A 26070-nucleotide genomic window follows, 5' to 3' on the forward strand; every position below is an offset into this window, starting at 1 on the left:
GTTTCTGCCTTCAAACTAATCAGGAAAAGCTTCACACTCTAAGGACCTAAAGCAAAATTTACTCCAAACCTGGAATCACTGCAGACAGCAACAGGCACTGTCCAGGATCAACAGGAGGCATGGATGAACCTCTCACAAAGCAAAGGACAGTATTTCTGTGTCCAAACCTGCAAAATTAGCATGCTTTTAAAGTGAAAGCAGTTCAAGATCTGTGCTTGGTCCAGCCAGTGGTTAGCTCAGAAAATCTGTGAATTCCACAAGAGCCTCTGAAGGGCATGAACCTTTACACAGCAGCAATCAAATCAGCCTGAGCTGAGCACAGTTTTTTCTGTGCTCAGATTTTTTCTTCCTTAAAGAGGAGAGGGATCAAAACAATACACTTAAAAACATACGTATTTAAAAAAGCAGAAAGGCACAGAGTTGGTCACATTTATTGCATTCAGAAAAATATAAACTTATTTGCATATGCAAATACAGGATATTTATTGAGTGAAAACCATATGCTCATATGATTTAAATAACACATTCACTTGCCATTTAAAACTGCATTCTTGGTAATTGCAACTGACAGTTTTACTCCCCAAATGTTAAAGAACTTGAAGCTTCTTTCTGTTCTTTATGCAACTGTTTTGCCCTGTTTTTCAAATCCTCTGCCTTGGCATCATTCTTCTCAATGCCATCTCCCAGTTTGTACATTCGGCTGGCATTGGCACAGGCCCATATGTGACCCAGCTCACACCCTTTCAGTGAGTACTTCAAAGCACGGTTCATGTCCTTTGGGACACCAGGTGCTCCTTGGAGATATATTACACTGAGGTTGAAGCAGCTAGGAGCAAAATTGCCATCACAGGCCTTTGTGTAATAGTCTCTAGCAGCAACTGGGTCAGGTTTATCATCATCATTTACTCTCCCATCATGGGCCAACAGCCCAACGTTATGACAGGCATTTACTGACTTCTTCCCACCTTTCTCACATGACTTCAAAAAGGATTTGTAGGCAGCTTTCAAATCGAGGTCAAGTCCACCTGTCAACGAAGAAACCAAGATCACTTACTGTAAGGATAACTTGAAACAGATGAGAGCTCTCTACTTTGCAGCAGTGCTCTCTGTGAAAGACAGCAGCACTCCCTTGAGATACAACAGTCAAAATTTAGGACTTCAGAATCACTATTGTCTCAGTTCCAAAGACTTTGCTAATTTTCAAGTTAGGAAACCCTCATCCAATTCTCAGTAATCAGAATATTTTGTGCAGACAAAACGCTTTCCACCAGCACATATATGAAGATTCACAAATAACTTACACTAGGCAGAAGTATTATTTTGCCAGTATACCTGTACAAGTGCTGAGATTGTTACTAGCTTCATATACAGTACAAATATCATATTTCTCACTGGTACTGTTATTTAAAAAACAACCCAGTAGTTTAACTGCGTGCAATGACAATGCAATGTCAGGTGGATACGGGGCCTACTTATGTGCCTGTAAGCAGAGCTACCAGCTTTAAGTCTATTTCTACCTTACTTTCTGCAAGAAATTACATCCAGACATGCATATATCAAAATTTTTGGAACAGCGACATTCAGTGGTGGATATACTTACCGCCTATAGGCATAATCGTAAAGAAATAATATATGTGGTAGCCTAAAATTTACTAGGAAGCAGCTTAAGGTTTTTCCCCTTCCCTAGCTTTTATGATATGGCTATAAAAGGGGCAGGGCATGCAGGTGTGCAGCAGTTTGAGATTAAAGGCAAAAAATAAAAAGGATTAAAGCCTCGATTCGGGGGGCGGGAGGGTCCCGGCGCGCCGAGCCCGCGGCGCCTGAGGGCGCTGAGGGGAGACACGGGGGGCCCCGGCCGGGCCCGGAGACGGGAAGGCGGCGAGGCCAGCGGCCGGCCCCCGGCTGTGCCCACCTTTGCCGATGGCCTGGTAGGCCCCCAGCTTGTAGCAGCTCTCGCCGTGTCCGTGAGCCTCGCAGTTGTCGCGCAGCACCCGCGCCGCCGCCTGGAAGTCCTTCTTCACGGCGTCCAGGTAGTCGGCGAGCCGCTGGCAGCCTGCAAGGCACCGCCGGTCAGCGGGCAGCCGCCGGGCCCCGCGGCCCCGGGGTCGCCCTGGAGCCGCTTACCCTCCGGGTCCTTCTCCTTGAAGCACTGGTAGCTGTACTCGACGTGCAGGTTCGCCAGGTAGTCCCTCACCTCCTCCTCGTCCTCGAAATTGATGAGGCCGGCCATGCCGCCGCGCTGAAGGGGCCGCCCCCGGTGCCTCCTCTTCCTCCTTCTCCTCCTCCTCTTCCTCGTCCGTCGCCTCCTCCCTCTCCTCCCAGCCCCGGTTGCCGCTGAGCCCTATGAATCCAGCCTCAGCACGGGAGCCTTCTGCGGAGTCCCAAAATATAATAATACATCTGCAGTATTTTACCTGCCAAGGTTTGGGCCATTAGGATACGTATTGCTGAGGTTTTACCCACAGTCATCACATCTGTAACTGGAGATATTCGTGTGTGCATTAATACACGGCACAGCCAAGGAGCCAGGGCTTTACTACCAACTCCATAACTTGCTGCTTGCATGTTTTGGTCTTGGATTTACGGCTGAATAATTTTTCAACTCAGTTTTAGGGCAGAAGTGTTGCTGCTTTACCAGCAACTGTTCCTTTTTGTGGTACAAAAACTGACCTTGCGGATGCCTTCTGAAGAGATGGGAATCCTGCATCCCAGTATGTGTGAGCAGCAAGTGCCGGGGTTATTGAAGGCACTAAGACTGGTAAGCAGGTAACGACACATGACATGACCTAGTTCTCTAGCTATGGATGAATTTACAGTGCTAGACAGTGTGATATTAGGGTACTTATACGAAATACGGCACAGTATCCAATTCCAGCGGTTTCCAGCACAAACAATCTTCCGAGAGTGTAGCAGCACATTAGAAATTATATGACAAGTTGCTTAGTTAAAATCATTCTCAAAGAACAGTTGCTTTGTCCCAAATGATTTTGGTAGCATCACGCAGGCTTGTCAAGCTTTTAGGATAAATAAAACTCAGTTAAATCTTGTGTATAGTCTCCCATGTGAGGAAACCAGATTGTCTATTAACTGCTAGAGCTAATTGCTGGAACCATTGTGGGTCGGACTGCTGGCACCACCTGCTGGGCGTGCTGTCAAAATTCCCCTTGTAACTTCTATTCACATTATTGCTGTAGTATTTCCTTAAAACTTGTCAGGCTTTTCAGTGTTTGCATTGGGGTTATTACATATGGTCCACACGAAGCTTAAATCTCGTCTCCAAAGTGCATCAAGCAAAAGCATTGACGCATCTCTGAGAATGCAAGTGAGAAAATACACATTTTTAGTCCATGCTGACTGCTACCTGTTAGGTCCTCTTATGTTCTGGAGATGCTCTTGGAAGATTAGCTGCTTTCTCTGAAAATCAGGCTTTGAAAAAATTCATTTTGCACAGGCTCAGTAGAAACTCTTGAGTTCAACTGGTTTAAATCCCTGAAGACTCTGGTCTCGCTGGGATTTTGTCTTTCAAAAGACAAAAATTTTTGTCTTTTTTTGTCTTTTTTTGTCTGTCTTTGAATTTGTCAAAATCCCAGTCTAAAGAATTGTGCCCGTAACTGATCTTTGCTGCGTAGTCCTTTAGCGGGTAAAATTGCTTGATGTTTGCAAAATATTTTGTCATTTTTTAATGGCAAATGTAAATTATTTTAGTAATTTCTCCTTAATGTTGATGTGTGAGTTGTTTTTCTGGTTTGCATACAAAACTGATGTACTAAAAATCAGTAATTCCTTAAAAGAATTAACAGTAAACTCTTTGTAATTTCATTTTAACTGGACAGAGCAATTGTATCACTGTCTATTCTGAAACAAAAAATAACTGTGTTCACTGAGTGTAAATACAGTAGTTTGTTGGGAAAGAGCCCTTCATCGCCGTTACTGTATCTGAAAGCCGAAATTATTTTGTATAAAAGCTGATAGCAAAGCTCCTCTCCAACCCCGAAGCAGGAAGCAAACCCTTTTGTGCTGGAGCAGCTCAGTCATAGTATCCAAAGACACGATTTAGGGCAGGAAACATTTAATTGCAAGAGGCTGATCTCTGTGCAAAAGCATGGAGGTCAGAGGTTGGACTCGATGATCTTGAGGTCTCTTCCAACCTAGAAATTCTGGGATTCTGTGAGCTGAGGCTGAGCTCCAGCCTTGCTTTGTCCTCCCAAAACGAGCCCAGGGGAGGGTCAGGCAGGCCGGGCCAGCGCTTTTTGGCGAGTAGCAGCCCCGGCCGCTGGCCCTGCCGTTCGCAGAGCCGGGCTGGGTGTCCTCTGCCCGCCGCGGCTGCTTTAAGGGAGGCGGGCCCGGAGCTGCATTCACTTCCAGGTCGGGGGGGGGGAGCAAGCACCGGGAGGGGGGTGGAAAGGGAAGAAAAAAAAAAAAAAAAAAGGCAGCCGCAAGCTGCGGGACCCGGCTGGCTGGGCGCTCGCCTCCGGCACCCAGCGCCGCGATGGTGAGTGAGGGGCGCTGAGGGGAGGGCAGCGGGGCCGCCGTCTCTCTGCGGGGCAGGCGGGCTGCCCCGGGGTGCTGGCTGCCGGCGGCGGGGCGCTGAGGTACCGGGATGGCCGGCGAGGGGCCGGGATGGCCGCCCGGTCCCTCAGGCGGCTGCGGCCGTTGGCCGGAGCGGGCGCGAGGCCCCGGGCGCGAGCGGCTGCAGCCCCCGTCCCGCCCCGCCGCTGAGGGGCGCCGCCGGCAGCGGCCGTGACAGGGGGACCCGCGGCCGGCTCCAGGGGTCGGGCACGGCTCGGCCCGGCCCGGCTTGGCTCGGCTCGGCCCGGCCCGGTCTGGCTCTGCTGCAGCTGGCTGAGGGAGAAGGCAGCCCCTGTGTTACAGACAGGCCGTGCGTGGTGCTGCTCCCTGCTCGGGAGATGAGTGTGCATATTTGCTTCTGAGCCACCACCGGGCACCTCCTGGGCTGTCTGCTCTAATAGACTAGTTAGTAAAAGCCTAACTTAACCCCCTAAGCAAGCTTTTGATCTGTATTTTAAAAGTAGGCACCCCCTGTGCCTGTTGTTGCGGTCAGAGGACTGCAAGCCTCGTTCTTTGGGAGCTGGGTGCCCACGTTTAAACCTGTGGCAAAACTCTGATTCATGGCGACTCCACACACCTCTGTCGTCGTGCCGGCATTGTGCATCACCTGCATACCTTTGTTCCTTCCCATGCCACACTCACAGGCAGCTATATATCTTCTCGCACCTTTTGATCTGCGAGGCTAATAAGCAGGTTTTGCCTCCTCCTCCCAACATGCTTTTTTCCCCGCCAGCATATTCTGGTAGCTGTTAGGTTCAAACTGAGGTGGTGTAGATACCTCTTAACATAAATAGCCCCACGAGATCTGCTAGTGCCTTGAAAATGGCATAGCAGTTCCGTATTTTCGCTTGATGCTTCTCCTGATACCTTCTTTGGCTGCCTCGGGTTTCCTTGCGGTTAAGCGAACCCTTCAGGTTCTCTCCAGTCATTTCTAATTGATGAACTCATATCGGAAGTTCTTTATGTTAGTTTTCGAGTACATGGTCTTGTTATGTAGCTTTAATGTGGCACTATTTAATTTTAGATGCCTTGTGGCCTCGGCCAACTTTGTATCGCTAGCAACTTTAATCGGTATGATCCCACTTGTGCCAGAGTAATTAATGAAAATAATAAATTTGAGTTTTGTGCATAATCACTCGGTGAGTCTGGCTAATAAATTGCCTAATTTTGTTTCATTCTGTTAATTTAAGTAGGATAATCCTAGAGCATTTTTCGAAGCATAAATCACTGAACCATCTGTTTATTTTTCACTGCCCTTATTAGTGCTCAGGAGAGTTCTGAGGAATGCTATTGAGCTGCTAGTATTTCTTGGTCGTTTTAAGCATGTTCCTTTTAAGAAAGTAAATCTTTAGGGCTAAAAACTAAGGCTCTGCTACCATTTATTGTCCTGCTAACATCTTGAGAGAAGTAATTGCTGCTATTTGAAAAGTCCCTTATCCTGTATGCCCAGCTCCTTCCTTGAGCTTTCAGGGAAGAAAAGCAGATGGGCCTGGCAGAGCATACAGTGACCTCTTGCACTTGAGGCTTGTCATACTGAGTCAGTAATTGGGTGCAAAAATTGGAGACTTAGAAATAGTTCTCCTGGAGCTGAAATTGTTGTCTGTCTTCCAAGGCTTTATATGGGTTTATTGAGGGAAAACTGATCAAAAGCTACCTGGGGGGCTGGGGAGAAGATTTGATTTTTAATGACTGAGACACAAAGCTAGAAAGAACTGGATCTTTCAGGCTGGAGTTGGTAGGATCATCACAATGCCTATAGTGAAAAAGGCCCACACAGCAGTGGGATTTAGTTTTCCTGCAAAGTTAGATTGCAATTACTGATGGGAAACATCAGTTAAATCTGTCTCTTTTTTGTTATCTTTGTATAAGCAGGTGATTGCATGGCGATGCTCTTCTGAAGGAACAGGATTTTGTTTGGATACTCACACTCAGTTAACTAATCTAGGCATAAAGTTAGGCTTAAGATTCTCTAATTTATCCTAGGTACTTTAATATGTCCCTTTAAGGTCTTCTTTTCTTTCTTAACTACATCTTGAAATACAGAGGTAGATATAGTCTGGCAATAGTTAGTGTCAACACAATGAGTTTTTAAAAGAAAATATGGAGGACTGTGTTATTTGTGAGAACCTTTCCTACTGCATTAGTGATGTACACTATAAGCTGAACTAGGTAATGCCATATTAAGGGTGGGATTGCATTTCAGTCTGCTAGTGTATTGGATTACTGCTAGATGCCAATGGCCATGTGCTTTACTCTCCTTCCCTCACCTCTTTGTTTGTTTGGTTGTTTGCCTTGGTTTGATTAAGCACTTACAAAGTTAACTTTTTTTTTTTGGATTTTAAAAGAAATTATAAAGAAATGAGCATTAAAAATCTCATCCCAAATTATTCCATTACAGATACTATTCCATAAGCTAGTTGACTTTAGATGTGTCACATTAGCTAAAACATATATTAATAAAAGGAATGAAGGCACCCAGCCTTGTGTCATGTAACACATCATCCTGTCTTTTGGAGACTTGTCTGGTCACTGAAGTAGTTTGATGGAATGAGAGAAACCGTTATGTAAATGGGAACATCAGATGGTGAAGATGGCCACGAAAACGTCAAATCTACATAGTAGAAGTTCTACTGAAATGGTTCTGAATGATCTTTACCAAGTACAGCAATCCTGAGCTGTGGTTGACACACATTTACAGCATTCAACTGAAGTATTTGAAATTGAAATAACCAGAAAGTGAAATGAACTGAAAAACAACTGCCAGGTTTGTTTTCAAGCTGACATTCAAAAGCATAACTAAAGAATGGAAACACTGAAATCCTACCCCTGTAGGTGTTCAAATACAACTGCAGGCTTTTATTATGAGCTCTTTAACTGGGCAATATTCTCTCAAAGTAAGAAGTTAAAAAAAAGAGTGCCACTTGCTCATGGGAAGGTTTGCAGGTTGCATTCAAGCTATTCTAGTTCAGTAGCAGACAGCCTAGGAAATCACTTTTATGGTGCATGTCAAGGGACTTAATTAGATGTAGGTAAAAATGTTTCCCCTGACTGTCCAGGTTACCTCTGGAGCCTTTGCTAGATGTGTTTGGTCAGTCTTTGTGCAACAAGTTGAAGAAGTGTTATAAACATCTCCTGCGGCTGGCGGGAGGTTGATAGAAGTGGTGCTCTGCTGTTCCAAGTGTGACTGATCCCTGCTTTTGGATTTTGGCCCTTTATAGCTAGAGGGAAGTCCTTCATGGACTTTTACAGTGATTATTTTATTACAATAAAATAAAATAAAATAAACAATATCTCCAGGTTAGATTGGCTAGCTAGAGGTACAGGCTGAAAAAATAGCTTTCTGAGTCATATGCTAGCAGCCTATCTGCATGGCTAAAAATTCTCATCAGAGTTTGCTCACTGATATATGGAAGTGTTTTAGCTTTTCTGGCAGAAATTATGCAACAGTGCCAGAAGGAAAGAACAGAGCCTGTATTCTGTTTTTTGTCATGTTTAAGCATCAAATTAGAAGCATAAGAGCTAATGAGAGACGAGGCTGTCTTTGCTTAAGTGAGAATAATTTTCATTTGCTTTTGAATAAGGATTCTGATTTTTTGTTTGAATCAGCAGCTGTCTTATAAGTTCTGGCCATGTGTAGTAATTTCAGCTTAGAAAAAATATTTTCTCTATTCCTTTAAAAAATGTATTATTTTAAAATAACCATTTTTTTTCCTCTCTAGAAGCATTTCAGGCATTATTGCACATTGTAAAGAAACAAAAGATGTTAACAACTCCAAATTCTGTCCCTCCTCTTCATATCAGTTTGTGGTGGGAGGCAGCCAAAATTGCTGTTTTCTGGTAATGAGGCAGCCAAAATTGCTGTTTTCTGGTAATGAGAGCGAGTCACATCACAAAATAACTCCTGTTTCTTCAATAATAATATTCAATAATCAAGTTGAGCAGAAGTTAAGCACTTAGTGAAATCAAGTCAAAGGGGTGGAAGTTGCATGTCAAAAGCTGCAGCAAGAGCTTGTATTTGAATAATTTGGAGTTTTTAGTTCCCAAACCTGCACTTAAGTCTTCAGGAGCTATTAAACTGCAGTTTCTCTCTGTTGGCAGTTCATGATTCATTAAAGATAAGCTCCATTCCATCTGCACCCTAAATAGGTGCACCTTATTTTAGAAGATGCATTTCTGTCATTTTCTTTATATTTCTTCTACATAACCTTTTTATCTATTCCTCTATTTTTGCTATGAGAATATTAGGCAAATGAAGCAACAGAAGAGAAGTTAAATGAACTAGCAAAGAAAGGTGAAATTATCCAGAACTTTCAGTATAAAAGGCAAGCTACAATTCTTCCTACAGATGAGATGTGGCAAGAGTTGATGCTGTTATTTTCAAAATTATCCGGGGGAGTATGTACCAGTCACTCAGCCTTCTTTTGTGTAGCGCTGTGGATGATTCACAAGGCTGCGAGTCATTCTTTATGTTGATTAATCTGGGAGACTGAAAACAGTAAGCTATTATTAGGCGCTGAATAAATAACAATAAAAAACAACCAAAACCAACCAATAACAACAAAAAAAGTTGAGATTTCCATATGTCAATATGCAATCTATCTCTGAAAGAAAACGTGAAGTTTATATTCTGCCTTGTCCCCATTGTACCCAATGTTCTCTATAGGTAATTTCTAGGTCCTTACCATTTTCCCCCTTTTTATGCTATCTTTTATCAGAAAGAATACCGCAATAATTGTTACTTCATTGCAGTACAAAATTTGGATCTTTTTGAGTTCTCTTTTTTTTTTTTGATTCGAAGCTTTAGCTGCACTTTTCAGTATCAGAAATTGCTCCTAACCATGCATGAGATTTATCTACATTTCTAATGTAATGATGTGGTAGACTTCTGAGGTGGGTAGATTCAAATGGAAGATTAAAAGCAATTATATCAAGAAGTAACATTTGATTAAAGCAGTAGTTCTTTCAGTCTGTCTTGATCGATTAATTACCAGCAAATGTCAGAAATTCAAATTCTGTCATCAGAAATTGGGAAAATACTTTTATTGCCCTGTGAACACAAGCAGGGATTAAGTACACTGGCTGTCGCTCTCAGGGCGACCGTGGGAGGAGGCTCTCCCCCAGTTTGGTAAGCCTGTTATTGTGTGACCCAACTCACGAGTTTGCTGTGGCTCCAAGGGGAACATCTCGTGTATAATATTTGCCCGTTCAAATGTGAGTCAGACTAACAAAAAATAATGATTTGCCTAAAAATAACGTTGTAGAGGAACGGTGGAGACATAGACAGCAAGAATGATTTGACTAAATCGCCTTTGTTTCATTGTGTTTTGCATACGACAGGAGGAAGCTTCTCCCTACTCTTTGCTTGACATCTGTTTGAATTTCCTTACTGCCAACCTAGAGAAGTTCTGTACAGAAAGGCAAGATGGAACGCTGTGCCTGCAGGAGCCAGGAATGTTTCCTCAAGAAGTGGCTGATCGATTGCTGCAGACGATGGCATTTCATGGTAAAACAATTATTTGTGGGTCATTGGTGGAAAATGTTTTACTGGAACATGGCACTGCAGCTAGGGTGTGTTTTCTAGTAGAGTCTGATGTTGGAACTATTTAAAATGTGTTTCTTAATCTCTGAATAGAGAACTTCTGGTATTTTGGTTTTGCCACAGGTTCAGCTGGATGTTGCATAGCCGTATAGACGGTTCTGAATCAAAAGTCCTTTGTCTTGTATTTATGATTTTAATTGAATGTTCTTTTAAGTTAACATTGTTGAACAGATACTTTTAGCACTTTTGTTGCAGTGGAATTATTTGCTAAAAGGCAGTCAGTTTCAGGACTAGCGTAAGAAGGTATGAAAAGCACTTTGTGGTGTTCTTATGTGTTAGTACAGGCCTAGTATATTCTGTCATGCTTTTGAAGAGAGACCTGCCATCTTGTTTGCTTGCTTTTAAACACGACAAAGGAAAATGTTAAGCAATAAAAGCTGTTAATAAAAGCTTCTTGGCATGAAGACAGTGAACGTATAGAATACCCTAGAGAAGAGGCAGGAGACCCATTTCTGCAGACTTTAGAGATGAGACGTGACACTGGAAAAATTGCTTTAAGCACACCAAGAGCCCTCTTCTGTAGGTGCAGATATGGCTGGCTGCCTTTGTGCAGATACTAGTGTTGTAGTTTTCTCCAGTTGTTGCCAGCTATGTGTAGCAGAAGAGACTGTCCTAAATAATAATAAATGGGGTGTGGTAAAGGTAGGTCAGCAGGAGATCCTGACTCGATCCTTAATTGAAAAGATTAGCAAAAATTACTAAGTAATTTAGTTATACTTGAACCGAATTATATTTATTTATTGCACATTATTTTTTTCCTGAGTACAAATTGTCTCATATTATATGTTTGCTTTCTTTGCAAAAGATGCATGCTACCTGGTCTGCAAATCTTAATATTAATTTAACTTCATCACAGAGACAATTACTAGCTCCTGACTTAAATCTAGACAAACTGCAGTGGCAGTGATGCTTTTATTCAAATATATTGTGTTTTCAATTTCTTTACTATCTTCATTGTGCTTGAAGATGCAAGCCAGGGACATTGGCATTTTTAACTCTCTGGAGCAAAATTAGAAGGACGTGTACTTCCTAATTCTTCTGTGTGTATGCTTGTGTACCCATACCCTTCTCATAGGGCTTTTTATAAATTAGTAGTCACTCTGTTGGTGAGACACAAATAAGATATTTTGGTGTTTTGGATGTATTTCAGATAATCCTGTGCATGGAACTAAATTTTTCAGTCAGTGTTTTGTCAGTATGCAGCAGGAAAAGACTACTTACGCAGTCATCTTGCTACAGAGCAGAAGATGATTATCTCAAACAAGGCTATTGTATTTCCTTTTTTTATTGCTGTCTTTCTCTCCTTCCTACTCTTGTCCTCCTGTTTCTCCTCTTTGAAACACTTTCTAGGTTTCTTTCTCACATATAGCTTGTTTCTGAGCAACACTCCTACCTTCTTCATGAAGGACATAAAATAACTTAATTAGCTTAGTATAGTGTATTGATCCTACTTATGAATTCAGTCTAATGCTACAGTATTCAATTGAGTTAAAGCAAGATGGAAGTGGATCATTAATTGCTGGCACTATGTTGAGGTTAACAGAACTGTGACCAGGGAAGAAAAACTTCAGAAAAATTTGAAATTTAGTTTTTAGCACGTTTCTAATCAGTTACAGTGAGAAAATCCAGCAAAATGGAAGTTGTAGCCTGAATGTTTTCAAGTTTATTTTATTTTTAATGTTCTGTCTTCTGACCGTCAGTACATCTGAATTTAGCTGTCCTATTCTTTAACCTGAGATTATCCAAAAGTATAATCATGAAATGGAAGCTCAAAAAAAAAAAAAGATCAGCAGCATAATGATCCGAGATATATCCTATTTTGCAATTAATCTCTGTTAACACTTCTTATTTGTTTCCCTTTGAGTTCTTAATAGTGGTGTACAACACTAGAAGCAAACACTAATGCTGTTTTCCAACAGGGCTTCTGAATGATGGAACTGTGGGCATCTTCCGAGGCAACCAGATGCGTTTGAAACGAGCTTGTATACGCAAAGCCAAAATCTCTGCTGTGGCTTTCCGGAAAGCGTTCTGCCATCACAAGCTAGTAGAACTTGATGCTACTGGGGTAAACGCAGACATAACAATCACGGACATTATAAGCGGACTTGGCAGCAATAAATGGATCCAACAAAATCTTCAATGCCTTGTGCTGAACTCACTAACTCTTTCTTTGGAAGACCCATACGAGAGGTGCTTCAGTCAGCTGTCTGGGCTTCGTGCATTAAGTATTACCAATGTTCTGTTCTACAATGAGGACTTGGCAGATGTTGCATCACTCCCTAGGTTAGAAAGTCTGGATATATCCAACACCTCTGTTACTGACATAACAGCACTCCTCACCTGCAAAGATCGACTGAAATCTTTGACCATGCACCACCTGAAATGCTTGAAAATGACCACAACGCAGATTCTGGATGTTATAAGAGAACTAAAATATCTGAATCACCTTGATATTTCAGATGACAAACAATTCACATCAGACATAGCACTTCGCTTACTGGAACAGAAAGATATCTTGCCTAACCTCGTGTCTCTGGACATTTCTGGAAGGAAGCATGTTACAGATAAGGCAGTAGAAGCATTTATCCAGCAACGGCCAACAATGCAGTTTGTAGGACTGCTAGCTACTGATGCCGGCTACTCAGAATTCCTAACAGGAGAAGGAAATCTAAAGGTTAAGTGGGAGAATTAATTTTGCTGAAAAATGAGAGTGTTCAGGGAAAATAGACCTAATCATTTGTAATAAATATATGTAGGTGTTTCAGAAGGAGGCTGTAAGGCAGTATTTTAACCATGAATTGTAATTAGTGACTTCATGTCAAATTCCTACTTAATTCTGGAACAGAAACTGCTAGATTTAAATAATCTATTGAGGAAAAAAAAAAAAGGCATCTATTTTCTGTGCTGTTTTGGTGAGCGTCAAGTCATGATTTAAACTACCAGATCTAAGAGCTGAACTAGGTCTAGTCTGAAGTCATTTACTGAAATAATGTTCTCGTGTTTCCAGCCCAGTGTCTAGTATAAGGCAGCAATATATAAGAGGGAGAGTTACAATTTGCATAAACTTTGAGCAGTTCATGATTAACACAGCAGATACAATAAAACTTAATAACTGAGCTGCTGTTGTGTTCCATCACCTCTTCTATTTCCTGATTACAGTATTTCTGCCTACCTTGAAAGGTCTTTTGAAGGTCTTTAGAGGTCTTTTGAAGGTCGTGAAAGGAAACTGCAGAGGGAATGAGGAAGAGTTTGCATAATGTGGCCATATGTCTCCTATGCAAGTTGATTTTTGTAATTTGATTAAAACAAAATAGAATGCCCTTGTCATATGCAAATGAAATAATACAGCAATGACAATTTTTTAATGATAATTTTTACTTGGAGCTTTTGACAGTTGTTAATGGTCACTTCTCCTGAGTACCTGGTTGTCACAGCTGACAGCAGCATGTATGAATGTTGAAAGATTTGTTGGAGAAAGCAAGTTCCAACATGATCAGTGTATGGCATCAGGAAATGAAACCTCACATTTGGTAGTAAATAGTTCAATATAATCCTTAGAAATAGGCATTAACTATATAGAATGCATGCTTCAGGTGACTGTGCTATGAAAAGGTACAGTCTTTTTCTTCTTTTTTCACTTTGTGACCTGGAATTCATTAGTGACTGTACAGAACTATTCAGCTGTCTAGTCTTGATACTACTAAAGAATAATCAGGACATGGCCCTTGCGGAGTCAGTCAAAGTAAAATATTGTTATCTTTACAGCAGTCCTATAACATTTAGTTACAGAAAGTTCTTGAAAGATTAAACACTAGACAGACGTTGTAGTTGAAACCATGAAGCTGAGTGGAATTCTTCATGCAGTGTATAACTGGCTGCAGAACGTGTCAGTAAACATGACTGCCCTGCTCTAGTTGGTAGGGAGCATAAACCAAAGTCCGAGATGGTATCACTTCTCTCAAGGCTGTAATATCTTCCTGGTCTAGCAAGTTATGAAAAATTTGGTTCCATATGATACAAGATGCATGAAAAGTGACACTTTTATCTGTGAACGTTTGCTTTCCCATACGTGACAAATTAGGTAGAACAAGTTCTGTGTGCTTTCCCAAGAATGAAAACCATAAAACAGTGTTTGCAGCAGTGATTCTAAAAGTAGTAGGACTGAGGAACAAGCCTACAGTTAGTTACACAACATGCAGATACAAAGTAGGTTGAATACAGTAAAATGGAAGATGCAGTAGGTTGGGAGGTAGAAAAATTTGCAGCTAGTTGCTGATTTAGTATTCTAAACTTCAGCTTGTATTAGTCAACAGTCAGCAGCTTCTAATGCACTATTATAACATAAATTAGTTTAGTGTTAGCAGACTTTAAATCCATGTTAAAACTTTATAAGAATGTTTTCTTTTGCAGTGCATATGAGTTAGTTCTTTAATACAGTGCTGGAAAGGTATTGCTACAGATCTATCTTATAGGAATCCTGGTGTAGACAATAAGTGGAAATATTAATTGGCAGAGCTAGAACCCTGAGCAAAAAATATCAGCCAGAATATATTTGTCAATGTATTTGACAAAGCACTCAGTTTCATATACTGCTTTTAGGCATTTGCTGTTTCATAAGCAATTTTTGTTAGTCACAAAGTGCAACTTTTACTTAGTGGTTTTATATGGATGTGCTTATAATGGTGTCTGAAACCTAATTCTGTCTTATAAAGGGGATTCTTTACAAAGAATGTTTGAAGATCACGTAGTTCTGAGTTAATTTGGGCAGATAATGTAATCATTTGCTTACTGAAGGCTTTGGCTGAAATATCAGCACTTTTGAAACTGCGGCTTTGCAATTTTGTGAACAAAGTTCTTAAAGTAAATGATGGTATCTTGAACTAAAGATTATTCCTCTGTTCATAGGTGTCAGGAGAAGCAAATGAGACTCAGATTTCTGAAGCATTGAAGCGTTACAGTGAACGGGCCTTCTTTGTGAGAGAAGCACTCTTTCATTTATTCAGCTTGACACATGTGATGGAAAAAACAAAGCCTGAAATTTTAAAGGTAAAATAATGTAGTCTTGATGAGAAGGTGTTGCATCCTTCCTTAAACTGATTGTAAGGAGGCCATTCCCAAAACCTTGTTAAAAATTTGTTTTACACTTTCATTGTGATTTTTAAGGCTAAAATTTTAATGATGGAGAAGATGCCCTAGTAGCATTTTATGTTATCTAAAATTGATCTGCGCTAATTTAGTGTCTAAATCTATTAGCATCTAAATTGTTTTTTTCATGTAGTTTTGAATGATTTGAAGTTTTCTTTAGGTGCTGAATTAAGTCTTTAGAACATAGTTATCTTGGGTCAAATCAAAGGTTTGTCTGGTCTTCTTCCCCATGTACAGCAGTGCCTTCTGCTGATACTTACAAAAGAACAATAATAGGGAAAGGATATTTCTCTCCACTGTCATCTGCTAGTTTGGTAGCAAATGAACAAATAATTGTTAGTCATACGTTGGGCTCTAACTAGTGGCAATTCCTGAAACTTCCTTAGAAACCCGTTCTAGGACTTGGCTTTATGTTGCTAGAATAACCTTGAATATTGTGTTAAGTTTTGGGCCCCTCACTGCAAGAAGGATGTTGGGTTGCTTGAGTGTATACAGAAAAGAGCAACAAAGCTTGCGAATGGACTAGAAAACAACGACTTACAAGAAGTAGCTGAGGGAATTGGGATTGTCTGGAGAAGATGAGGCTGAGGGGAGACTTCATCATTTTCTACAATTACCTGAAGAGAGGATGCGGTGAGGAGGGTGTCAGTCCCTTTTTTTTTGGGTGACAAGTGATAGGGCATGAGGAAATGCTCTCAAGTTGCATCAGGGGAGGTTTAGGCTGGGCATGAGGAAGACTTTCTTCACAGAGAGGGTGGTTAAACATTGGGATGGGCTGCCAAGGGAAGTGGTGGTAATACCCCCATCCCTGGATGTATTTAAGAGACATGTAGATGTGGCACTAGGGGACGTGGGTTGGTGATTGGACGTGGTAGGTCAGATTGATGGTTGGACTTGGTGATCTTGAAGGTCTTTTCCAACTTAGATGATTCTGCAACTCTATGATCTCCTCTGAGGGGCTGCTGCAGACAGTGCAAAAGGACTTGGAGAAATAGAAGTTGTCAGCTTTCAGTCACTGAGCAGAAGGAAATGTTCTTTCTGAAAATTAAAATCATACCAGATGAGGTTTTTGACTTAAGTTAAGAGGAGGCAGAAGTTAGTCATTGTCGTGGCCTGAAGCAACAGTGGATTGCTCTTGAGGTATGTGCACAAACGTGTATGTAGGTAATGTGAGTAAAACTCTTGCATTTCAGCTTGTGGTTATTGGAATGAGAAATCACCCCCTGAATTTGCCTGTGCAGTTAGCAGCAAGTGCGTGTGTCTTTAACCTAACCAAGCAAGACTTAGCAGCAGGCATGCCTGTGCGACTTCTGGCTGATGTCACTCACTTGCTCCTGAAGGCCATGGAACATTTCCCAAATCATCAACAGGTAAAAGATGAATTCTCCTTATTTTCTGTAGCTTTCTCTGTGTTGTGTATCTTAAGAGAGATTTCTCCACATCTCATGACCTCAAGAGCAGCTGTAAGCAAGTACTTATACAGCTACATTTGTGCAGGATTTAAGTAAATATTATTTCCTTTTGTGCTTCCTGCCCTATGGGACTGTAGTTAGCAGAATCAATGTTACCATAATGTGGCTTCTTAAAAAGACTTTAATGAAATTAAACTTGTAAATGAAGTAGAAAATACTGTTGGGTGAGTTGGTTGCCGTTAGAGGTGATCTTTCTGAGAAGAGTGAATTTTTCAGTGCATGTGGCAAAGTGGAAACCAAGAGGTGGTGTTGGGTATCTGACAAAACTACGATTCTTACCCTAATGAAACCATTATCAGGCAAGATTAAGCAGAAATGCACAGTGATTATATTGTCCTATCTTAAAACAAACATCTCTTTGGGCATGTGGATACTAATTATTTCCTTACAATTATTTAAAGGTTTTTGTTTGATAAAAAATGGCTGATGTGTTGAAGGATCACACTTCCTTCAAAGAATCAACATGGAATCCTTTGTCTCTAGTTAATAAGCAAGGTTCTGAGTGATCTGCAGTGTGGCTGGAGTTGTCTGAGAGTTTTATCGTTGATCAAGCTACTGTTAACAATAACATAGCATGCTATATTGCTAGCTTTAGGAAAAGGCTCATCTATTTGGGCAGTGGTGAATGACATAGTGACGCTTGCCCAAAAACAAAGTATTGAAAACGTCAAATTTTAAGGTTAAATAATAGGAGGTAAATGAGCCTTCATTTGGTATCTTGCATAAGGTTTCCCTATATAGCTACAGTTATATATATGTCCTACCAAATGTTCTGGTCAGTGTCTAAAAGTATCGTGTTTTTTTTTTTTTTGTTGTTGTTTGTTTGTTGGTTTTTTTTTTGTTGTTGTTTTGTTTTATTTATTTATTTTTTCCTACTTTCACATTCAACTTTAATGGGATTTAAATATTCAGCTGGCCTTCCTTCTTCTCTATTTGAGATATAGGTTTGAAGAAAAATGTAGCGTTTTCAGAACTGCTTAATTCATTTTGCTTGTGCATAAACTTATATTTAAGAGGAAAGAGATTTATTTAGGTGCAAAGTTGTCAGTCTGCTGTCTGTGTTGGTGTATTTGCCTGCCTTTTGATTTGTTATTGACCTAACTTGAAGGAGACATCTTTAGCAAGCCTGTACATGAGATATTAATCAACAGTAAGAAGATGCCTGTAAAGCTTTAAATCAAACTTCTTCCTTATTATTTGGTTAAAGATTAGAATCAAAGCCCAAACAGAGTTCTTTGGTATCTTCTCAGTGAGGAGGGTGTTTACCCCATCGTGAAGGAATAATTTTACCCTAAAGTTCCTTTTTTCCTTTCTCAAACTGACTCATTTTGCTTATGGAAATATGTTTAATGATTCATAGCAAGAAGGTATTCTGAAACGTGTCTCTCTGAAATCATTCTTTTTCATTTCTTATAGCTGCAAAAGAATTGCCTTCTTTCACTGTGCAGTGACAGAATACTTCAGGATGTTCCATTTAACAGGCAAGTTTTATGTCAGTTAAAATGAGCTGTAGCATTGCAGAATATTTTTCTTTCTTTTTTTTTTTTTTTTTAATACTAAGATATGTTTATGATTTTTTGGTCTTTGGAAAACTATGGCTGCTCTAGAGGCTTGATGATCACAGGGTTTGTTTCTGGTCTCGGTTTGCTCAGTTTAAATCTTTCTAACATGTTAATTCATGTGGCCTGTGGTATTTTGGGCTAGTAATCCATAATAGTTTTGATTGTAGGTCAGTAATAAAAAGCTCTGGTATGCAGGTATTTTTTGGTTCACCTGGATAGGTCTACCACTAATCATGTAAGAGAAGTCAGAATTTCTCTGGGGGACTATGGAATTGCTTTTTGCAGAGACTTTTCTACTTGGATGCTTTGCTAAAAGCTTTTGAAGTATGTTGGTCTGCTGTTTCAGAATATTGTGTCAAATTTTTCTTCCTTCTTTGGAAGCAATTCCTGTGCACTTTGATGTATAATTAGAAGTAAGATATCCTAAGCAAACAGCTTGAAGCTGACCGAGGTTCATGCAATACATGTAATTTCCTGATGTATTTCAACCTTTTTGATACAAGGCACACTTCTGGTTTCTTTGGTCTTGCATGCATTTATATCTGAAGTGTCTTCTGTGTACATCTTTCTTTTGGTAAGGCTTACAAGACTTGGGAAAACAAAACTTATGTTTAACTTTCAGATTTGAAGCTGCCAAACTTGTTATGCAGTGGCTGTGTAATCATGAAGATCAAAACATGCAAAGGATGGCTGTAGCCATAATTTCCATTCTTGCTGCAAAGGTACAAAATTTAAACTTTGAAATGATCAGATAGTATTTCTAAAGTATATTTTTAAAAAAGTGTTGATGATGGTTTTATTCATTTATAGCTTTCAACAGAGCAAACAGCCCAACTTGGTGCAGAGCTCTTCATTGTTAGGGTAAGTCAAATACTTCCTTGACAGTCAAAAATACCATCCTCTTGAGCTATGCATGCTGACAGTATTCCTAAAGATATAAATCAAAAATAAGTAGATAGAATTCTAAGAACACATTAACCTGTATTCATCTGCAAGTTCTTTGGAACAGAAAAGGCTAGAGAATTTGCTGGAGATAGTATCATGCGCAATGGTTATGAGACATAATAGCATAGATGAAAAGCCAAACTGGGAAAACTTGATACAGTTAATATGAAGTAAGATAGCAATAAATTCTTGGTTTCAAATTAATTTTATAAGCCTAAAGATCCTTGAAAAGAATATTTGAAGTAAATTGTTAGTGCTGTCAATGTCCATCAGTAATCGTACTACACATGCAATTATGGTGAAAACAGGAATTACTCAACCAGGCAATCATATTCAAAAGGGGGAAAAAAGGTTTAATAGCAATTCTATTTTCTATAGTTTGGGTCTTTTTTCTGCTTATAAATGCAGTTTGCATTACCCAAGTCTGCACAGAAACAAGCAGAGGAGCCAATATGTTTTTTGATATACAGTCATAACTAGGATTTCCTTTTGTTTGTTTTTCCAGCAACTTTTACAAATAGTTAAGCAGAAAACAAATCAGAATCTTGTAGATACTACCCTCAAGTTCACACTGAGTGCACTTTGGAACCTCACTGATGAATCTCCAACAACGTGTCGGCACTTCATTGAAAATCAAGGACTAGAACTATTCATGAGAGTCTTAGAGGTGAGTAGTACAGTTCCCTGTGGATTCTCAGCCAAGGTTTATAATTAAAATTGTTTCAGTAATAAGCATAAACAGTTACATATAGTTTCTTTCTTTTTTCCACAGTCTTTTCCATCAGAATCATCCATTCAACAGAAAGTTCTTGGACTTCTGGTAAGATAAACAAAAAGTCTGAAATCTGTATTGTTAAAATTTGATCTTTTTTTCCCCCATGTTAATCTGAAAATTTGCCTAATGTTTTTACATTCATTTAATCTTGATAGTGTTCATTACTCACAATTGACGTTGTTTCAGACTTCTGTCAGTTCTCCAAAAACACTGATTGTATTGAAATTGATGGTTACAGTAATCAAAAAATCTTTTATGCAAGGGCAGTGAGCAAGGCTTCAGATATGTCTAAATGCAAAAATTAATTGAAAATGAATGGAATTCAGCATTGTGCACCTGGTGAAGTTTACTGAAATTGACTGTGTTTGAGAAATGTTAAAAATAGCTTTTAAATTAGTGTAATCTGAATGTTATTAGCCCAAAATTACTTATGAGAAAACTTCTGTATTTTACGGCAAATTTGTGCATTAAACTGGAAAAGTTTTAAAAACAGAAGTAGCATCTTGGTATCTGACTGTCACCTGAACATATGAAGATATCATCCTGGTGTTTATGTGTTTACTTACACTATGTAGTTCAAATTCATATGTTCATCTCCCTGATAATACTTTCTTTTTTTTTTTTTTCCTTTCCCTCTCTGTTTCCCTCCCCTCCAGAACAATATAGCAGAAGTTAAAGAACTCCATTCTGAATTAATGTGGAAGGACTTTATAGACCACATCAGTAAATTATTGCACAGCGTGGAGGTGGAAGTCAGCTATTTTGCAGCAGGGATTATTGCTCATTTAATATCTCGAGGAGAGCAAGCCTGGACATTAAGTCGCAGCCAGAGGACCTCTCTCCTTGAACAACTGGTACTAAAATCACAATGCAGTTTATCATGCTCTTCTATTTTTGTATGTTTGTATTTAATATTGACAGTTCTTTGTTCTGTACTGTGCAGCATTCTGCCATTTTGAACTGGCCGACCCCAGAGTGTGAGATGGTGGCTTACAGGTAACAATTGTCTTGATTTAGATTTTGGTAAATACAGTAGAACTGAACTAAATTTAAAACTTGTTCCTGAAGCAGAGTGAGCTGCTAGCCAGATGTGGTTTTGTCCAGCAGAAAAACGCCTATCAGCTCAAACATGCAAACATTACACAGCATGCTGGTTTTCCCTTTGTGACCAAAGAAGGATAGGGACTCCTGTGAAAGATAAACGTAATATTGTTCTGTCTGAATTTCTATTAAAGATGTTTGCATCCATGTCTAAAAGACTTAAACACAAAGATTAACTGGTAAGGTTGTATTGGCATGCACTGGGTTAGCACTGTCTGCCCTAGATAAAGGGACTTGAGGCCAAAAGTTGCAATTAGATAATTACTGTCCATTTAACCATTATTTCCACTGTTTAATCATCATTTCTGCTATCTATATTTTTGCTGGTTATTGTGTTAAACATCAAAAGGTAGTCACCTTTTGCGTCTAAAACTCCAGTTTATCAAATGTCTTTCCCAGTTATATTTGTCAATGAATGAGTAGACAACATGAGAACTATGAAGAAGTAATATCTGGTAGCAAAGTGAGATGTTGATTGAGATGCTGCAATCTCTTTCTCTTTCTCTTTTTTTTTTTAATAGGTCTTTTAATCCATTTTTTCCATTACTTGGCTGTTTCATGACACCTGGTGTCCAGTTATGGGCAGTGTGGGCCATGCAGCACGTCTGCAGCAAAAATCGTACGTATTAAGATAAAATTACCCTTAAAATTGTTATTTCCTAGTATATTAATCGCTAGCATGAAGTGGAAATAATAGGAATTCCTGATACTTTGGAGAAACTACACTGAGGCTTTTACTAAATGGGGCAGGAAAATAAAATTATAAAAGCTCTATAAATCAATTATATTTAACAGAATTTTACTGTTAAATGCACAGTATTAATTCCAGAATGTAGACATGTTAAGATAAACTAAATTTGCAGCTTGCACAGGTATTTTTATTCAGAAATGTCATTATTAGTAATGGGCAACAAACTACTTAAAAATTAAACGAGAACAAGGATTACAGCAGGTAGCTATCTCTTACCATGAGAACAGAAGTTTTAGGTAATCCTAGTCCCTAATCGCTTTTTTCCAATAACTTGCTGTTACATGAAGGACTATTTCTTAATCTGCTTTTCCCATCTGCAAAATGAGAACACCAGCATCTTCTTTTTAAAATGCTTTGGTAGTAGTACATAATGAAATGCACAAGCACTGGGGAAGGAAATAAGTCCCCTGAGCATACCTAAAGGGTAAAGCTGGACAAACCTTCCTGACTTTTTAATGACTTTAAAAAATATATAAATGTAGATTACACGAGTATGTATATTTTCATTAACTTTTACCATGTATAAAGCAGCTTTCCTCTGAAGTATTAAAAATATTTTCTGTGCCAGTGTTTTAATCTTCCTGACAGCAGTATCTCTATGCTTGTTTATCCCTGTCCCATAAATCACTGTTTCTGCAGTGAAAATGCATCTATTCAGGACCAAGCAATAATAACATGGCATGATATATAACTGCACATAAAATATGTTTTTTTTTCTGCTCTTCATAGAGCTCAGAACTGTAATGAGACATTGTTCTTAGGATATTCTGTCCTGAGGCCCATAAGGACTTTTCCTATGTTGAAGTAGGACTGTTCTGACAAAGCTGTTTTAGTCATCAGACTTTGAATAACAATTTTTCATTATGACACCTTAATCCTGTTTTAATGAAATTAAAGCAAGCTTTCTTCCCCCCTATGTGCCTCAGCTCTGTTAGCTTGGTACAGTCTTATTTGTTCTATTTATTTTTAGTGTTTATTTTGTGCTGCCCTAACCTCTGAGCTTTCAACATGCCACAGAGGTCTGTACTGACAGTGAGTAACTGCACTGTAGAATGCAAAGGCTGTGAATAACTGGATGACATATGCCTGATTTGAGATCAAAAAAGTATAGCCCTGATATATTCATATATGTATATCCTGAAGTTTCTGATGGCAATTGGTGCCAGAAGATTCTGGAGAAAGTTGCAGAGAAACCAAATGCTTGTTAACAAATGTAATAATCTAAACTGAGGGAAATTTTTTTTCATTCTGAAATATGAAGACTTATATTAGGAAAATTCTTAAGCTTGGCACCATGATGACGTTTTGTCCTGGAATGGAGATGCATTTTATTTTGCTCTCCTCTTTTATGTGGGAATGAAAAATAGTCTGGAATTAATGGCATTAATTTTTTTTCTCCTTTCGCTGTTTCACACCTCAATGAGCTAACTTATATAAAATATTAGTAGCGCTGCAGCAAATGTGATTGCCAGTGAAAAGTTTAGTATCAGCATTTAAACAGGTCAGGTGTTGCGTCACTTAGATGAACAGTGAAGGTAAGCACATCTGCTCTCATGCCCTGTGGACTGCATTACAGTCACTGTGACCTTTTTGTGACAGCTTCTGAAGCTTGTGTGTTACGTTACAGCTGTGGCTCTTTTTATAGCTGATCTCTGCATGTGATAACACTGCAATTGATGTAGACTTTTTAAAAGCAGTAACAAAAAAGGAAATAAAAGTGTAATTTTATCTTGAAAAGGCTTTCATAGCAACTTATCCTAGTTAAACTATTTTCTATACTAGTCAATGTAAGTAGCATTTGGCAAAATGTTTTCAAAGGGCCTGTTTCTTACTCACTCTACAAGACTTCAGGAAGTGTCTGAAATGCTGCCTGCCTCATAGGAGATGAAAGTGGATTTGAATCAGTGTTTACAATATCTGCTACTTCTACCCTAGATAAATTTTTTTGGATTACCTTTTTTTATCTTATTACAGCTACCAGGTACTGCAGCATGTTAATTGAAGAAGGTGGCTTACAGCACTTATACAACATCAAGGAAAACGTCCAGACTGATCCACATGTCCAGAGGATTGCTGTTGCCATCCTAGATAGTTTGGAAAAGCACATTATGCGTCACGGGAGACCACCTCCATGTAGAAAACAGCAACAAAATAAACCCAACTGAAAGCTGCAGGTATAAGAGTGTAAAGTATTGTCTCTGTAATAATCCTTTCTGATGTGTGTGTAGTTGGAGTAACTTGTAATATAGTGGTCACCATTAAAGTGATTTGCCGATAATTGTGGTACCCAGAACCATGTATGGTAACCTTTGGTGAATGTCAACTTTAATGGCAACCGCATATGCAACTTGTAAAGGGTCACTGCTTGAGCTGGTCATACCTGTAGGATTACTGCTGGCTACAAAGAGATGGGACTCAAACAGATCAATAGATCAATGTACACATCTGGAGGAATAAAAATAATAAAAAAAAAAAGGACTTATAGGAATATCTTGTATTGCGACTTCTGGGACAGAAAGCTACTTCATCCCTATGATTGCTGTTTATAAAACTGGTTACCAGTTCGGTGTTTGAATAGAGCTGTGTGTGGTTGTGATATTCAACACTTTTACAGATTACAAAAGTACCTGCATGCAAGTTACAAATGAGACTTGTAATTAAGGCGACCAAAATGTCCACTGTCTCATAATCCTTCTAAACACAAGTGGGGACTTCAGCTTCCTTTTCCTTTTGCCTGCAAGCTGTGTTCTTTTGTTTTCCTTGCTGCTAGAACAATGCCTTTTTTGCAGTTGAGCTCTCCTGAGTCCTTTGTGATCTCAGTAAGGCTGAGATCAGAACTGCATCAGGGAAAGTGGAAATTCACTAAAATAAAGCAATAGAAACAAGTTTGATAGGAACCACAATTCTAAAAGAATGAGCTAAGCTTGAGATTTTAAACTTGATAACATGAAGGGGATTTTGCTGTTGTTTGACTACTTTTGGTTGTGTGTGGGATCTTTCTTTTCTTTTTGGAAGACTGGTAGGGAGAGAGAAGGCTTGTAAGAGTAAAGTACTGGTCTGCCCTCATCACGAGGGGAATTGCGTGTTGAAATAGGAGGCCCAGGATATTTGGTCACCTTATTTATAAGAGACTAATGATTGCTCTATTGTTTTCTGTAAATATTCTGTCAGTATTGTGCAGTGAATAATATTTCCAAGTCATCACAGTGCAAAATATTGCCTAATGTTCTATGTAAACCCTGTGTCAATTGCATTGTTCTGTGAAGTGTGAAATTTTACATAAAGATGCTAATTGTAACAACTTACTTCTTTCTTGGTTACCTGTGGGTTTCAAATGATATGTTGAATGAAACGTATTGCACAGCATATGGATGCCTGATAAAATACAAGTGATGGAAGCAAACTGCATGTTGGTTCAAATTCACTTTTATTTCAAGCACTGTTTCTATTTATCTGGTTACAGTCCACATTTCCATGAGAACTGACTGACATTCTTAGACTCTGCTGTAAATATATTGGTGATTCAGTTTAAAGAGAAAACTTATGTTTGGTAGCTTACTAGGAGGGATGGCTTCTTCAGGATGACCATATTTTACTATTTTTAACTCCTTCCCTTCCTCTCCCTCCCCAATTCTCATTCTGCAAATAAAAATATCACCCCTAATCTTCAGTAATCTAGTTATTGTGTTTTTCAGCAATTGCAAAATGGACTGATCCAGTAACTTTACCAGTATCATGTTGTGTAACTGCTGTTTGTGTGAAGGTATGATTTGGCTAGCATAATTTTCCTGTGTGTACCTGGTTATGTTAGTGTTTTCTTAATTAAGAAAGAAATGAAATTGATTGTAGCTTTGAATCGTGAAGGTGGTTTAAAACATGGAAAAAAATGGCCTGCAAGCTTTTATCCACCACCCTTCTGAGGTCTCTGCTATGGGGCTTCTGCCATGACAATTCCATTGTATGAAATGGCCCAGGCAGCCTGTCAGCGCTGGTGTTAATGGAATGCGTATAAATCAGTTGGTACCACAAGAATTTAAAATGAACATGACAGCTCTTCTTCCCAACATTGTTGTTTCCTAATAACAGGAGAACTTGGTGAAGCATCTTAACTAAAACGCTACTGCAATGTGCTGCACAAAATGAATGGGATG

At 39.3% G+C, this 26070-nt stretch overlaps 2 protein-coding genes across 3 annotated transcripts; one reads left to right on the top strand and one right to left on the bottom strand.

The window, feature by feature from the left end:
* Positions 1-415: 415 nt before the first annotated feature.
* On the bottom strand, positions 416-2290 carry COA7 (cytochrome c oxidase assembly factor 7). Its single transcript, XM_027462929.3, has 3 exons — positions 2125-2290; positions 1913-2053; positions 416-1025 (listed from the first exon to the last, which is right to left on the bottom strand). The coding sequence occupies exons 1-3, from the start codon at positions 2228-2230 to the stop codon at positions 574-576; spliced, it is 699 nt and encodes a 232-aa protein (XP_027318730.1). The 5' UTR covers positions 2231-2290; the 3' UTR covers positions 416-573.
* Positions 2291-2419: 129 nt separating this feature from the next.
* LOC101803722 (protein zyg-11 homolog B) lies at positions 2420-25583 on the top strand. Of its 2 annotated transcripts, none has more exons than XM_038182870.2 (14): positions 2420-2758; positions 9907-10072; positions 12088-12842; positions 15074-15214; positions 16507-16683; positions 18202-18266; positions 18970-19069; positions 19158-19208; positions 19798-19959; positions 20065-20112; positions 20724-20921; positions 21011-21063; positions 21690-21787; positions 23894-25583. In XM_038182870.2, exons 1-14 carry the CDS (start codon positions 2678-2680, stop codon positions 24082-24084), a joined length of 2286 nt encoding a protein of 761 aa, XP_038038798.1. In that variant the 5' UTR covers positions 2420-2677; the 3' UTR covers positions 24085-25583. The 2 variants fall into 2 exon arrangements, with proteins under 2 accessions (XP_038038798.1, XP_027318722.1); XM_027462921.3 differs by lacking the exon at positions 2420-2758 and adding an exon at positions 4356-4492.
* Positions 25584-26070: the final 487 nt, after the last annotated feature.

This window comes from Anas platyrhynchos, chromosome 8 (genome assembly GCF_047663525.1).
Source record: "Anas platyrhynchos isolate ZD024472 breed Pekin duck chromosome 8, IASCAAS_PekinDuck_T2T, whole genome shotgun sequence".
NCBI lineage: Eukaryota > Metazoa > Chordata > Aves > Anseriformes > Anatidae > Anas > Anas platyrhynchos.

Excerpts from the sequence above, each read along its gene's own strand:
- COA7 (XM_027462929.3), bottom strand. The coding sequence starts at position 2,230 with ATGGCCGGCCTCATCAATTTCGAGGACGAGGAGGAGGTGAGGGACTAC. Across the intron at positions 2,054-2,124 it reads CAAGGAGAAGGACCCGGAGG|GCTGCCAGCGGCTCGCCGAC; the intron begins GTAAGCGGCTCC and ends GGTGCCTTGCAG. Across the intron at positions 1,026-1,912 it reads CTACCAGGCCATCGGCAAAG|GTGGACTTGACCTCGATTTG; the intron begins GTGGGCACAGCC and ends CTTCGTTGACAG.
- LOC101803722 (XM_038182870.2), top strand. The coding sequence starts at position 2,678 with ATGCCTTCTGAAGAGATGGGAATCCTGCATCCCAGTATGTGTGAGCAG. Across the intron at positions 2,759-9,906 it reads TATTGAAGGCACTAAGACTG|GAGGAAGCTTCTCCCTACTC; the intron begins GTAAGCAGGTAA and ends TGCATACGACAG. Across the intron at positions 12,843-15,073 it reads CAGGAGAAGGAAATCTAAAG|GTGTCAGGAGAAGCAAATGA; the intron begins GTTAAGTGGGAG and ends CTCTGTTCATAG.